This window comes from Mytilus edulis, chromosome 1 (genome assembly GCF_963676685.1).
Source record: "Mytilus edulis chromosome 1, xbMytEdul2.2, whole genome shotgun sequence".
Lineage (NCBI taxonomy): Eukaryota > Metazoa > Mollusca > Bivalvia > Mytilida > Mytilidae > Mytilus > Mytilus edulis.
Window position 1 is genome coordinate 50168598 of NC_092344.1, and position 17336 is coordinate 50185933.

The following is a 17336-nucleotide window of genomic DNA, read 5'->3' on the forward strand; positions in this document are numbered from 1 at the left end:
GAGCTAAAATCGTGTTTACATACGAATATATTATTGGAGGCTTTATCTACTGGAACAACGACAGACTTGTAATGCAAAGAAGAGAAAGCATCCACATTTTCCGGGTTCTTGAATGGGTTAGAAACCCTCTTGCTAATAGGACATTGCAGTTTCTGAATGCATGATAGGATAACGCTTATCCATTCAAACAAGGTTTCCAGATCTGGTTCGTCTGGTGTACTTATTTTCTAGCATACTCCTCATCTGCGTCCTTCGGTAACCTGAAGTTCTCTTCCAGTTAATGCCAAGGTCGCCAGAAATCACATGACAAACTGGGCTATATTTGTATTTAGGTGATGCACAATCCAGAGGTTTGAATTTCACATCTTTGATGTTAAAAGCCTCTATCCTGAGAAAACCAACGTTGTGAGTTCGAACTCCCTCGGTGCAAGAGCTGTATTAGGTTCCGATCTTAATTTACCATATTTACCATGGTAGACGGGTATATTTGTTGAAAGTCGATGCATTTCTCTATGCACTTCGAGTTCCTTTCCTCTTGCAACTTGTCGCCATGAAATAACCAAAACTGTTGGAATTGGTTTTCACAATCAAAAACATATCTACTGTTGAAATATTAGTGGATGAGGAATATTCTATTCAAGACATAAATCTTTTCATGTTCCAATTACAAAAAAAGAACTAGTCAAGAAACTTTAATAATAGCATTTCACTTCTCTTTGTTGGATGATCGAGAACATATATATAAAGTTGGGTTCTTAGTATTATAGGTTTATTGCATGAATATTGGGGAATATTGTCCCGAGTAGAATTTTATATTGCACGAGCTTGCGAGTGCAATATATGTTCTACGAGGGACAATATTCATGCAATAACCCTTTTATTGTATAGCAATATAATATTTGAAAGTAAAAATTGGTTTAAACTAAGATTTTGTCGTCGATGACGTCATGAATTTTGACGATTTATTGCACTAGTGCAATATTAGAATTTATTGCACGCTAACTTTTGGTTACTTTCTGTGGGAAATATTAAATTGCTATACAATAAATGTTCTTATATTCATATAACGCAGGCGCATTCTTGTTTGATCAGTATATTCTATTATTGTCGCCACCTTCAGGTATAGTGCATGTCAAATTTTACGCGACTGTCATTCAAGTGAGAGGTTTAGCTAGCTAGGTTTAATCCACCAATTTCTATATACGAAAATGTCTATGCAGTTATTATCCATTCGTTTGTTGTGTTCGATCTTTCTATTTTGACATTTGATTAGCGACATTCCTTTTTCTATTTTCTTTTGAGTTCGTTTTGTTTTACTTTTTGAGACTGTGTATGTTTTATGGCATTCTTATTTAGAATACCTAAAGCCTTTATCGGTCTCGTATGTTCGTCTTTTTTTCAAAATAAATGGATGAACTAAAAAAACGTTAAGGAAGAAAAATATACTTGCGTTCAAAACTGTTAATATCAAAAAGGTAAAAAAAAAAATGGTCGTCCAGTTCTCACTAATCCTAATTTTTTTACAGCACATTTTTAACAGTATTAGATTGTATTTTCCCTTAATATGAAAAGCAGAAAAATAAGAGTTCATTTGGTTATAATATTAGTAACTGATATTTGAATTTTATTGAATGAACATGTATATTAAGTCTGTTGACATGTGCCCTAAGTATACATTGTTTTTATGGAGTTAATCTTAAAATCTTTTTTTTTTTTTTTAACTTTTACAGAATTTTATATTAACCTTATTGTATGCCAGACATTTATTATTAAGCATGGATTTTCAAACAAATTTTTAAACATATTAAAGCATCCATTCATTTGACCTATAAAACCTACACATATGATCTATATTTAGTAAGTATATACAAGGACGTATGTTAGTTATATGATATTCTGTACAAGGTCAATATTTTCCTTGGATTGTTCCCCTTAGGCATATATTCGCAATACTATGTGTAATATAGTGTATATTGATTTGTGAGAAAAACAGTAAATTTTTAATTAACAGTTTATTCTATAGAATGAGATGGTTATGAATGGCTTCCTTTGACGACAAGCCTGTAACTGCACATGTAAGTACTGTGTATTTTCAAGGGAATGGCGACATGTTTAAAATATTTAATACTACATATAAAAACATGCCACAATAAGAAACTGCAGCAAAGTGAGTTACAACATCAGAACACATAGTAAGATAACAAATGGTACTTGCATTTCGATAAAAAAAAACTTAATGTGTGTGTTTGCGCACCGAGGGTGATCCATGCATAGAAGGATACGATCACCCTGTTTATTCTTTTAAGTTTCGCTCCCTCTGCAGGTTACGTCATTCCCTCAGGTGATGAGGTGGTAGTTTGTTTTGTTTATTCTTAATGTATTTGAGCATCGATGATCTACTTTTTAATATATTTGCATCTGATATGAATAGCTATTTTCAAATTTCAAAACGATGAGAACGACTCAAACCAATTAAATCAACTACAACATAATTTTGTTTTGTATTATTGATGTATTAATGTATTACATAACATTTTGAATATCACATCATTTTATAACTCTTGTTCTAGAAAAATGAAAATATTTCAAGTTTAAATTTGTGAACTGGCAAAATTGTCAAGTACACAAACGTACATGGCTTCAGAAAGCTTAAAGCTTTTTGTCTCAAAGTCTATAATCTATATATCTTAAATGGAAATCATAACAGCTCTTCTTTGATATTCACTCATGTTTTAGACAATGAATTAAACTTGTTTTGCAAAACAACGACATTTAACCCTGGATCAAATTCATTTCAAGATCGCAATCCACTAAATGCCTGTACCAAGTCAGTAAAACTTGTTATTTTATTGTTTGATGTTTGAGTTTTTTTATTTTTTGTCATTTGATTACGGACATTCCTTTTTTTTGCATTTTGAATTTGACCCCGAATTTGGTATTTTTGTTATATACAGAAAATTAGTTTTGAAATTTATGTATTTCTGGTTTTATATTTAGCATGAACACCCATCTACAGACACAATAAACAGAATATTGGCTACTATATATGGACAGTGTATTGGAGATGCAATAGGACTTCTATCGGAATTCTTACCAAAGCAAGAGGCAAAAGAGGTATTGGTTAAAATATAATTCGAACGGTTACCTTACTGATAATACTTGAATAGATTACGGAATATGTAAACATATAAACAATATCATTAAACGAAAATAGCAATTTGTACATTTCGTGCATCAGATGCGCTTTTCGTGATTAATCTTCACCAAGAACACTCAAGCCAACATATTTGAACATCAGGGATGAATAGAAACGATCAGAAAGGACCTTTAATACATGTAACAGGCAAATTTTTTATAGGGCAAATTTACAGAAGGGATTTGGAACCCTTGTGTGTTAGTTGTTTCTTGATTTATCAATGGAGTAGCTCTTTGTCATTTTAAAAATGTCAAAAATAAAAATTGAATTGGTTAGGTGTGACATTATTATAGTTTCTGAACCTCACACAAGTAACTGGCATGCTTGAAATCATACATTTTGAAATTGAACTTATATAAAAGGTTGCAACTTGCTCATGCATACTTACCATATTTGACATAGTTTTAGTGTGTTTGTAGTTTAAATCGTTTAGGTTTTTTTGGGCAAATTTGATTCTCAAATATAGTTGCATCGAAAGTATCTGTAAGCCTTATGTAAAAAAAAATGCATTCTGTTTGTGTTTGGACATTTATTGTATTGCAAAAAAATGAAAAAAAAGACATAAGATACCAAAGGAAAATTTCAAGTCATAAGTCAAAAAAAAACTGATAACGCCAAGTCTAAAAACAATGTAATCAAAACAACACATAGAAAACTAAGACTAAGCTTAGATCCTACCTCACTTGTGGTACCCGTCGTGTTGCTGATGCGAATGAAGATAATAAGAGGACAATAAAAGAAAGATTGAAAACACACAGTCAAAAACAAGCAAACATCAGTCAGAAAACTCTTTGCAAAAATAATAAAATTAGAGCAACACGAAATCAACCAAACAATGGGATGAACTCAAATGCTCACTACGAATATGCAGTTCCTGTTCCACTAGTGACAGCCTTTCTTTTTGTTTGTCTTTTAGTGTATGGTAATGTGGCTAAAAACAGATTTTACAATTATTATTTATGACAATCATTTTCAGCATTATGGACCTGTTGCTAAAGTTCTTGAATACAAACACAAAGACCTCTGCAAAGATGCACATAGATTGAGTTGGAAAGAAGGCGATTGGACGGACGACAGTGATCAGATGATACTAATTATGAGATCTTTAGTTGACTGTAATGGGAAGGTAAGAAAATACATAAATCACATGGGTTAAATTGGCATTGGCAAAAAGTTAGATATTTTGAAAAAATTGATATTTTTAAAGCATAATGGCTATAATATTTTGGTTTATATTTTGTTTTATATATTTCAACTGTGACGAAAAAACAATTCTTCGGTTCAAAAAAGAAAAAAATACATTGGTTTCCTAATATCCGTGAATCCTTTACCTACATGTATCAATTTTTTTACTTGGTTCGTAATATTTTATTTGGCTTTACAACTCTTTTTGAATCGAGCACCACTATAGAGTCCTATGTTGATAACCGGCGTACCAAAATGGTAAGTCTGGTATCTATGAGAACAGTGCTAACTGAAATGCCTGAAAACTGATTCGATTATAATAATGTATGTAAAAGAGTTATCTTGTAATACAGTTGAAATATATCGATTTCAGGTGACTCCTATCGACTTTGCTACAAAACTTACAGAATGGATCAAGCATGGGTACAAGGAATTAGGAGACTATGCTGGATTAGGATTAGGTACTACTACAGCAAAAGTGACGTCAAATTATGAATACCTTAAAGATCCACATGAGGTAACATACAACTTATTCTGAAGGGTGCAATTAGTTGAAAGGTTCCTGGTTCGATTCCCGTTTCGGGATGAAAATTTCACGGACTGAATTTTCGGTTCTCCCTTGACACCATTTGCGAGTATGGTCTTGAGGAAAGGATGGTAGTCCGTCGGAAGGGCACGATATATGACTGACCCGTGATAAGAGAGAGCCATATCTCTTACACGTAAAAGACATCCTCGTATATTTCGAAAAAGAGCAGGCTAATGCCGCTACAAGGCAGTTGTAGCGGCACTCGCACTCGCAAAGTGGAAAGGGATTAATATAAGTTGCAAAACTTGTTTCACAATCCACTATAAATAAATATGTTCACACTAACTATGACCTTTAAATTTTTGCATTTTTCATAAAATAAACAATTTTCATTCATTGATATATACATCATGAAACTTCCAAAAGTGTTTCGATGTATGTAAAAGCATAAAGAGTTTTTCTTCTTTTTTTCTCATTCTTAACCGATTTTTGCAATCTAAAAAATCTTTTCATTGAGTTGTAAAGAGTTATCCTTTTTCAAATCAGTCTTAGCATCTACTAACATATTTTTTTTCATTTGTTGGTTGTACACTTTTGTGTGCGTGGACATATATGACAAAAACATTAAGATAACATTTTAATGTAATTTGTAGACCTCAATGTATTTGTGTCTTTCATACAGGCTTTTCTAAAAAAAAAAATGAATTGACAAAGACACATTTAAGTAGAAGAACATTTAGCAATTCAAAAAATAAAATCACAAAAATATTGACTCCAAGGAAAATTAATCAAAGTACTGAAGTACTGAACATCGGATGACCGCAGGTTCTTGTGGATGGTCAAAAGCACATGTCACAGAAACAGATCACATCTCTATACCTGAAACTTGGGTTAATTTACAGAGATATTTTTTTCTGATACAAGTTCGTGCTTGGATGATGAATAAATGACAGGAAATTCAACCTCACCGTAATAACTATTATATTGTAGTGCAAGAAATCTACAAGATTACAAGATTTTTACAAGATTTTATTGTACACTCTGACAGTTTACACTGTTACAAGAGGCAGATATACATAATATACAGCTTGACAGCAAATCAGTATACCTTGGACTATTATACTTGTATAATAATAGTCGTAGAGAATACACTGGTTTGTTGTTATATATATTATTAATATTACGATTGCATGTATGTACCGATTATCAGGTTGTCTGCATGTTGATATCGTAAAATATCAGCTGCGAGACATAATATTAAGCTTTTTGTCGAGTAAGCGCAGCGAATGAGATCAAAAAAGCCTTCATATTATGTCGAGCAGCTGATATTTTACAATATTAATATGCCGATAACCTGATAATCGATTTATCGGGCTGCATTTGCGTCTTTTGGAAGTATTGTCTTAGTTTCACCAGCAACCGGAAATTGACTTGATAAGTTCGGGTCAAACTTATCAACGTCGGTTCAAACATTATGACGTCGCTGATATGTCCGGGTCAAAGTTATTAAGGCCAGGTCAACGTATTTGACGTCACAAAGCCGTGATATGGAGTTTTATTAAGAGCTGAGCAGATTGATATAGACAGTTGGACGACCGATAAATATCATTTTCATCTATTTGTATATATGATAATTCTATTCTACTATTATTATAGTGCAGTGCAAGTGCATGGTGGACACTCTTCTGTAAAAAAAAATCAAAGCCTTAAAGGCTGTAAAAGCAATTGCTGCCATGTTAATGTTTTGGGACACTTTTATTTTTCATCTACATATATAAGAATTAAACCTGACAGGACATGGTTGTCTAGTGAAAAGCAAGAAGGTTTTGACTTTATATCAATAAAAGACTTAAGCAGGAAATCATTTTTAATATGTTTTATATTTCACAAGGAGACAACAAGTTTACCAGGCTAAAGTTGGGGGTAATTATGGATTATCCCCTGGTAGTGTTTGTAACTGGGCAATAATTACTTTTATTTATTTAATTTTAACAATTTTCATAATTAATTTAAATTAACCATTCAGTTAAAACATTTTACCTTTCGAGACGCTAATGTTGAAAAATGGGACAGAAATAAAATAACTTACAAGTCATAAACATGTAAACAATAAATATATATTTCAGCTTATTAAAAATATTTTCATAGTGTTACTTTGACATCATTTCTTAAAACTAAGTCCCACACATAATTGTTCATTTGATATGTGTCATCCTCATGCGGTACGAGAAGTTTTCATGTCGCTAAGTAGTCTTCTTGTCGCTTAATTTATTCTTCTTGTCCGTTCTTGACGCTTCTTGTCGCTAAAAGTTCTTCTTGTCGTTATTAGTGAGACCGCTATTTTTAGATTACAGGTGGTCATTTACACTAAACGTATAACCTGTGTAGTGATTTTTATTTTACGATAAATTTAAAATTATGAATAAACGATAATTTTATGAATGAACAAGAGCACCTGACCTCTTTCTGAAACACCAATTAAACATATAAAATCGTATTTATTAAGATATAATTCAGTCAAATTTTCACAACTAAATCAACAACTGAAATGATTCCATATTTTGTTGAAACATCGTACAACCGGAGAACAGAAATCGCAGGTATGAAAATGCACTTTTTTCACTGGTGTTGAAAACCCAAAACTAATTTGACTAGAATTTATGAATGACGGAAGTTTAAGCGATAACAATACATCGGAGTGACCTCAAGGTCATCCTCTGTAAAAATAGAAAGTCCCTAATCAAATGGCAATATCAAATGACAAAACACAAAACACATCAAACGAATGGACAACAACTGTCATATTCCTGACTTGGTATAGACTTTTTCAAATGTAGAAAATGGTGGATTGAACCTGGTTTTATAGCGCTAAACCCCCTCAATTATATTAAAGAGGCCATTCACTTCTCAGTAAAATGAATTGACTTTTAATTGATTTCATTCAATATGATAAGTTTATTTTGGCTGAAAGTGTTAATTTTACAGGTTTTTGTACACGTACTTCTTAATATATTTGTAATTGTATGTCTAACAACATCTAAATGATTTGCATACACCTTTACAGACACTTGGCTGTAGGTAACAATCGTCTGCAAGTCGGATTTTAATGTTATTTAAAAAAAGATCTGAAGCAATGCAATGGCCATGACAAGTAACACATATAATAAGGAAATAATTACTTTATCCTGCAGAACATGCTTATACAAATATTTTATGATTTAATGAACAGACAATGAAAAGTATGCACATTTAAGAGAGATCTTTTAGTTTGGGAGCGCAATATGAACAGGTAATGAAAAATACGATTATGTACATTTTAGAGAGCTCGTTCAGTTTGGGAGTGCAACGGGAAAAAAGTTGCTTCTAATGGTGCTGTAATGAGAACTTCAATAATTGGTGTTCATATGTACTGGAGTTTAGATGACGTTGCCAAGAACGCAAGAGAGATTGCCAAAACAACACATTATGATTCAAGGTAAGATAGACTTTATAAAGCTTGAAACAAACAAACAAACAGACAAACAGACATAAATAAAGGCAACAGTAGTATACTGGTGTTCATAAGTCATAAATCGATTAAGAGAATACAAATCCCGGTAACAAACCAAAACCGAGGGAAACACATTAATTTTGAGAGAAAAAGGAACAACAAGAACACTTAAATGCAACAAAAACAAACGTCAACACGCATAGAAACGAACTATTTGATAACAACTGCTATATTCTTGACTTGTATACATCATAGTACAAACAAGCAAAACCAGTCTTCCAAGTTACACATACTACAAAAAAGAAGATCACTGATACTGAATGATATAATAGTGTATAACACAATCATAAATAAATTGAATTATTTTCAGGTGTCAGGCTTCAACAGTGGCTGTATCCGTTGCTATAGCATCTATGCTGCAAGGAAAACATAGGGACCGATGGGGCCATTTAAGAGTGAACGACATCATACTTGAAGCCTACGAATATGCATCAGCTTGCTTAGAAACGGATGAAGAAAAGCAAGAACTCATGTTTTATATGAAATGTAAAAGGATTCAAAATTTGAAATTAGACGAACATTTGAAAATTGGCTACACATACAAATCAATGGGCACTGGATTTTGGGCTTTGAAACAAGACAATTTCAGGAAAGCTATCACTAAAGTAATATTACAGGTAAACATGTATTGCTTATCAAATTCATTCAACCTAAGCTTTTGTAAATGTGTACCATATACTGTTGGTTATTTTTGGCGTTCAGACCTGTCGAGAAATTGCCTTGAAATGAAATATTTCACAGATACATACTTTGATTTTAACGCAATCTATGAAATATCTGGTTTAAAACACCACACACAACAGGGTGTTACAATACACTAAATTGTTAAAGATTTAGAAATACTTTGGCGTAGAGATCACTACAATATTCCAGGGAAAAGGAGGCATCTAAAATATTAATCAATTCCACTAAGCTGAAGTAAGGCAAACTGTAGTTCCATTTCCCGAGTAACTGTATAAACTTTACCTTATTATTGCCTCAAAAAGATTCAGTTATAAACTCACTGATAATATAGTTCTATGTTATTGTGTACAACTACATGTTACAAAGTTTTTACTTATTATATCATTACACTATAGGGTGGCGATGCAGATACCAATGCCTGTGTCGGAGGTGCATTACTGGGATGTAAACTTGGCTTATCTGCCTTACCAGAGTCGTGGCTGATGAAACTGTTACATAAAGACTGGTTAGATAATGAAATAAAAAAGTATGTTTAAATATTCCTACATATAAATAAGACGATGTTGTATGATTGCCAATGAGACAACTACTCCAACAAGGTTCAAATGACGTGGACGTAAGAAATTATAGACAGACGTATGGCCTTCAACAATGAGAAAAACCTATAATATATAGTCGGCTATCAAAGGCATCGACATGAAAAATATGAAACAATTCAATTGAAAAAATAAGCTGTCTTGCACTGCCTCGACAAGTATGACTGCCCATACCGTAAGAGCACCGTTAGTCCTCATTTAGTTGGTTTGTTCGTGGTTTTTGTCATAGGACATTCGTAATCATCTTTTAACTGCAGTTTTTATAGGGTGATAAGTCTTGTTTTGGAATAAATGTATTTTTTTAAGCTTTGTAAAATCCGCAATTATATTTCTTTACTTAAAAAGACATAAATAAAGACAAAAGTAGTATACCGCTGTTCGAAACTCGTAAATCGATGGACAAAAAACAAAATTGTGGTAACAAACTAAAACTGAGGGAAACGCATTAAATATAAGAGGAGAACAACGACACAACATTACAATGTAACACACACAGAAACGGACTTAGCATTAGACAAAATCCGATGAGAATAACACATATAACATCAAAACCAAATACATGAATTTTGGATAGACAAGTACCGTGACACGTCTTATAGTAATGTGAATTCACACTCATAATAAGAGAAAACAAACGACACAACGTTAAAATGTAACACACACAGAAACGAACTATAATATAACAATGGCCATATTCTTGACTTGGTACAGGACATTTTTTTAAAGAAAAAAAATGGTGGGTTGAACCTGGTTTTGTGTCATGCCAAATCTCCCGCTTTAATGGCAATGTTAAATATAACATTAAAATGACAACATAACATTACAGGACTACAATACAAATAAATAGGAGAACATATTAGACAAAGAAACACATGAATAATAGCTAACAAAAGGCACCAGGTTTAAAATTCAATACGCCAGAAGCGCGCCTCGTCCACACAAGACTCACCAGTGACGCCCAGATATAAAAGTTCGGAAGTCAAAACAAGTACAAAGTTGTACAGCACTGAGGATCAAAAGTTCAAAAATGTTATGTCAAGTACGGCTAGGGTTTTCTGCTTGGAATAAGAACATCCTTATAATTTAGAACAATTAATGTTATTGCAAACAGTCAATTTTATGAAATGAATATAAAAGATATACATGATAAAACTGATAAAACTGAAGTATTAACTAATTACAGAAAACAAAAACCGGATACATTACATAAACAACACCAAAAAAAAAATAGACACACCCGACATAGTTTATGCCTCAACGCAAAAAGTGCGTATATAGGTATATGTTATACATTTCATGGTTTTAATGAGCAATGCTCAAAACTTACGAACGGTGTATACTGTCACAGCACTTTGACAATATATTGCATGCAGACTGCAATATCTGTTTGTTCTTTAATTCTTTAAATTATCTTAATTTATTTAATTATGTTTTTGTTTCAGATATTAAATCTTTGTTTTTCATTCCTTTTTAATTTTAGATATTTTAAAATAATGAAATGGGAATAGAGTAACCAACCGAATGACAAATGATTATAAACCTCATGACAAGAGTTGACAGAACAAGAAACAATTACGTTAAAATATTATCATTTATTCAGTCATAATTTGACTAGAATAAGCCAGTAATGTATGTGCCTAAACTAGACTAAGTTAGCATATACACAAAAGTGTCATGTGTCAAATGATAAAAAAAGTACTCATACAGAGAGAGAGACAAAGGAGGACAACGTAGACTACGTGTGGGTCAACATATCATCTTAATCTGATCAAAGATGAATTGCAATTCATTTTTTATGAACTAATAAGGGTTCTAACCCTGGCTTGCTACTTATGTGTTCTCTTTGCAAGTATGATGATTATTTAAATAGAAAATATGAACAGTTCATAGTTTCATTGTTTAATTCTTCGATAAAATATGTCCAAGCCCGTCATGGTTCTATTCAAGTTCCATTTATTGGAGTAATAACATTCTTGTTTCTGTTCTGATATTCGACTGATTGAGGTCAAAATGATAAAAATAACATGAAAACTACTTGTGCGATATACATGGTCCAGATTGGCAATTGGGAAGGTTTGTGTGCACGTAAAGTTGGTTTCATCACCACATGGTGTGCTTGCAGCAATCAGGCTATGTATGTTGTCCATTGTAGTTTGTGCTTGTTTATTCGTCTAACTTGTTTTTATGAATCTGATTTTAGTGGTTGGAGTCAATTGTCGCTCTGTCCAGTATTTCATATGATTCATGGAATCCTCTTTTATGAGTTTTTTAACAGATTTTGTTTCATGAATGGATATATCATACATTTTTTTGACAAACATGTATCTTTATGTTTATGTGCATTTTAACAAAGGACAATTTGTACAACAAATGACAGGCTCGTCGACGTGTAGTGTATCCAGATCACCAAATGTACAAAAAAGTCGGAAGGATCAAGTTAGTATTGCCTGCATGTACCAAGAATATGACAGCAATATGACAGTTGTTATCCATTGATGTGTTTGAGCTTTTTATACGACCGCAAATTCATTTGGTATAACGTTGGCGCCGTCGTCGTCCGAAGACATTTGGTTTTCGCACTATAACTTTAGTAAAAGTTAATAGAAATCTATGAAATTTAAACACAAGGTTTATGACAACAAAAGGAAGGTTGGGATTGATTTTGGAAGTTTTGGTCCCAACAGTTTAAGAATTAGGGGCCAAAAAAGGGTCCAATAAGCATGTTTTTGGTTTTCGATAACTGTAGTATAAGTAAATAGAAATCTATGAAATTTAAACACAAGGTTTATGACCACAAAAGGAAGGTTGGGATGGATTTTGGGAGTTTTGGTTCCAACAGTTTAGGAATTAGGGGCCAAAAGGGTCCAAAATTAAACTTTGTTTGATTTCATCAAAAATTGAACTATGGGGGTTCTTTGGTATGCCAAATCTAACCGTGTATTTAGATTCCTAATTTTTGGTCCCGTTTTCAAATTGGTCAACATTAAGGTCAAAAGGGTCCAAAATTAAACTTGGTTTGATTTTAACAAAAATTGAATTCTTGGGGTTCTTTGATATGCTGAATCTAAACATGTACTTAGTTTTTTTTTATTATGGGCCAAGTTTTCAAGTTGGTCAAAATTGGGGTCCAAAATTAAACTTTAGATTTCAACAAAAATTGAATATCTGGGGTTCTTCGATATGCTGAATCTAACCATGTATTTAGATTTATGATATTTGGGCCCGGTTATCAAATTGTTCCACAGTGAGGTCTAAAGGGTCCAAAATTGAAATTTATTTGATTTCATCAAAAATTGAATTCTTGTGGTTCTTTGGTATGCTGAATCTAACCATGTATTTAGATTTTGGATATTGGAATACCACAAAGGGATGGTAAGAATTGTCTTTGGGAGTTATGGCTCAAACCGTTAAGGAATAAGGTGCAAAAAGGGGGGAAAAGGGTTTCCAGGTTAATGGACAATTACTTAAGTACAAAACATAATTTAAAAGCAGTGTAAGGTTGGTAATTGAAACTCATTTGAATATCTCACCTAAACTGCTTTTAAATTATGTATATTGTAAATTTGCCAAAAACTTTATTATTAATAAACTCCATTGGAAATTTGCCAACAACTTTAGTTTAATGAATTTCATTGGAAATTGGCCAATATAAAATGTTGCTGATGAAGCTTTTTTGTTTATCTCACCTAAACTGCTTTTAAATTATGTACATTGGAAATTTGTCAATAACTTTAGTTTGATAAACTTCATTGGGCCAATATAAAATGTTGCTTATGAACCTTTTTTGTTTATTTTTAGCCATGATTATTATTCTTTGAAATTGGAGTTATCTTTCTTTGTCCAGAATAGTAGTTGAATCAACTTAAATCAATGCTATATACAATATACAATGCAATATTCACTTTTACTACCAACTGATAAATTAAAACAATCTTTGCCATTCAGTGATTACAAGCATTTTGATTACCATTCGAGGGTTATGCCTCTTTACAAGTGGAAAAATTGAAGATTTTTTTCGCTTCTGTTCTCTTAACTTAAGTTTGTCTCAACTAAATTTAATGAAATGTTTATATAATTCTTAGTACCTCTAAACTCATTTCAAGTTAATTTTTGGCAGCTTCACTTTTACAGTCTTGACTTATGTCCCTTTTTAACGTTATATGCTAGTGGGGGCATCATTTGTGTCCCTTTGGACACATTCCCCATTTATATTTTTAGAAGTTACTATTAATTAAAATTAATTTTAACCATGACATTTTATATTTTAATATTTTATGATGTATTTAAATGAGTAGTTATTGTTGCAAACTTCATTAGAAATTTGAATTGAGATTTTTGGAATAAGGGAAAGGGGAAGATGAAAAAAAAAATGGGTGGGTGTTCAATTTTTCAGATTTCAGAAATAAAAAGAAAATTTCTTCAAACATTTTTTTTTAGAGGATTAATATTCAACAGCAAAGTGAATTACTCAAAAGCAAAAAAAATGTTTAAGTTCATTAAACCACATTCATTCTGTGTCAGAAACCTATGTTGTGTCAACTATTTAATCACAATCCAAATTCAGAGCTGAATCCAGATTGAATGTTGTGTCCATACTTGCCCCAAACGATCAGGGTTCAACCTCTGCGGTCGTATAAAGCTGCGCCCTGAGGAGCATCTGGTTTGCATTTATATTAAGGACTTTCCGTTTTGAATTTTCCTCAGAGTTCAGTATTTTTGTGATTTGACTTTTTCCTATTTAGGAAAACAAGAGTTCTGTTTCAAATTGCAGTTTGCCAATGGTAAGTTTCTAGAAACGAGGTTTAACGGGATCATTTGATGGTTTAAGAAAAAAAACCAAGAACAAATCAATAACACACAATAAAAAATGATCAGAAAATATACACAACAACTTGCATAATTGGAACAAATGCAAAATGAAGACAACAGTAGTATACCGCTGTTCGAAATTCATAAATCGATTGAGAATACAGCAAATTCGGGTTACAAACTAAAACTGAAGGAAACATAATAAGAGGGGAACACAGACACAACAGAAACACTAAAATGCAACACACACAGAAACTAGCTATAAGATAACAATAGCCATTTTCTGGACTTGGTACAGGACATTTTAAAAACAGCTGCAGATATGCCTGCAACAGATATCAAAACACCATCAGAAAGGCAACATGTTACAAAAATGAAGTTTAAAAACCAGACTCCAGATGTTCAATAAAGATATACACCATGTTATTGCCATACCGTACCATCGCATGACATACTTTCTGAACGACAATTTCAAACAAGATCAACCAATCCAAAAACATAAACATCAATGCAGTTTCAAATTGTCATTCATGAGGGCCCTCATGGGGTTTTTGATTATGTGATTACTTGGCCGTTTTTTTAATGATTATTTGATTATTAAGCCAAATATTTCATGATTATTTGATTACCTAGGACTGTATTTTTAGTTTATGATTATTTGATTACTAAAGATAAGCAAATATTTAATGATTATGTGATTATATTGGCAAAAAAATGGTGATTATGTGATTACTAGGACCCCCCCCCCCCCCCCATGAGGGGCCTCATTCATTGACAAACAGTCAAAGGTTAAAATGAACTACAATACAAAAATTTTGACAACATAAAAGATGCATCCTCTTGCAATGTCCTCCTTAAAATTAGAATCATCTTACCTAATAAAATGTGCGAATTATTTTTATCTAATAAAAAATGTTGAAATTAAGAAAGTTGACTAAAAGTGAAGAGATTGTAAATAATAAACGAAAACATTTGTAACTGTAGAATTGTTAACTTCAAAACAAACTTCACACAGGCATGCGCTGCAACGTAATCGTCAAAAAGTAGATGGATTTCTGTATCTATAAAAGGAAGAAAAAGGGCTTTATTTCTAAATGATAGTCTTACATTGATTTTCACTATCTTAAATTTGAAATGATTTTGAAGAATAGTTTTATAATACCAAAAGGTGTGGTATAACAGACACAATCGCGGGAATAATATCAAAAACAAAACTTTATAAAGTTGGTGTGTTTGGGGATGGTTTCGGGAGATACCGTCATTAGAAATGCTCAAACCCAAACATTTTAAACCAGAGAGGTATATTTACAAGGAACAGCTATATGGCAAATTAAACTCATCATTGATTAAAGGCTTACAATTGTGAATGCCAGACGCGCGTTACGTCTATTCTAGGATAAAAATAATATGTTGAGAAAGGCCATAGGAACCTTGAATGAATAGCCAAATTTATGATCGGCAAACAATTAATAAGTCCGCCCGTAATCAGAATAACAAAATCATTTATCTTTATTAATTTTAGTGGTTTTTTTTCTTTTTTACTTCAATTTAAAGTCACTGACCTAGTCATAGAAACGATTTAGTTAATCTGCCAGCCCCCGTGAGGTTTGACGGGAATTTCGGCACAACTATGGTATAATTTACAATGCACAATAAAACTACATTTAAAGTATGAAATATCTTTAATTTATCCAACACCTATTAGTTAACCTGTTTCATCTCCGAAAGTTCACTCAGTTCTTATTTTTCTCTCTGTTTTGTAATCTCCAGCGTACCAGCGTTTCTGGTGATCTTATAATTTTCATTATCTTAGCGCCTAACTCAAAATTTTAAGAAAGAATGATACGGTGATCCTCAAATATAGTGAAATAGGAGTATATGAAAATACTATATGGTATGATTGCCAATGAGACAGTTGTATGTTTATTCCATTCTATTCTTGTTTGATATTTCAAATTAACCATTTGACATTGTGCATGTCTTCCAATTGTTGATTTCATCTTCATGGCTTTCTTACTGCAATAGGTGTGTGTGCTGCTTTATGCATTTGCGTACACTTTTATAAAAAAAAATATGTTAGAGATCTTTTTAGATGATCGTCTTAGATTACTTACAACCTTGCATGTTTCATTTATTTAATGTTTCCTTTTCCTAATTTGAAAAAGTATAATCCCAATAGACAGCAATCTTTTTATATTTATTCGTCTCTTTTATAATCATAAATGTCTAGAACAAAATCAACGGCATCATTTTTTCTGAATCAGTTGCTTATTTCGACCATAAATGTCTCTTCAGGCCAAAGTATTTGAAAATCCCAAAAATTAAAAAAAAAAAAAAATGAACAGCTTAGACTGGGTCGATTCCTCTGCTGGTTGACTATCAGTCCCCGAGGGTATCATCAGCTCAGTAGATGAAGTACTTCGGTACTGACATGATTTAACAAACTTTTCTAAAATTGTCCGTTTATAAATTTTGAAATGATTTTAAGAAACTAAGGTTTCAACTCCCTCAGGCAAAGTTGACTTTAGATGAATTTGGCTATTTATTTTTGGTATTTTTGTCATATAGCTCTTCAACGGTTTCGGTACTTATACATCTTTGGATTTCAAATGTTTGGCTTTGAGCGTTCCTGATGAAGGTAAATCCAGAAAAGCGCTTCGGACGCATAAAATTATAAAACGTGTTGTTTTCAATTTTTTATAAACCAAAAGGTATAGCCAAAGCCGGCAAGGAATCAGAGTTTTGCATAACTTGAAGTATATTATTATAAGAGAAAGGGTTAAACAA

At 32.3% G+C, this 17336-nt stretch overlaps 1 protein-coding gene across 1 annotated transcript; it reads left to right on the top strand.

Annotated features, from left to right (window-relative positions):
• Positions 1-1922: 1922 nt before the first annotated feature.
• LOC139513419 (ADP-ribosylarginine hydrolase Tri1-like) lies at positions 1923-11625 on the top strand. Its single transcript, XM_071301878.1, has 8 exons — positions 1923-2075; positions 2998-3114; positions 4173-4322; positions 4755-4898; positions 8231-8385; positions 8771-9077; positions 9540-9670; positions 11221-11625. The coding sequence occupies exons 1-8, from the start codon at positions 2040-2042 to the stop codon at positions 11246-11248; spliced, it is 1068 nt and encodes a 355-aa protein (XP_071157979.1). The 5' UTR covers positions 1923-2039; the 3' UTR covers positions 11249-11625.
• Positions 11626-17336: the final 5711 nt, after the last annotated feature.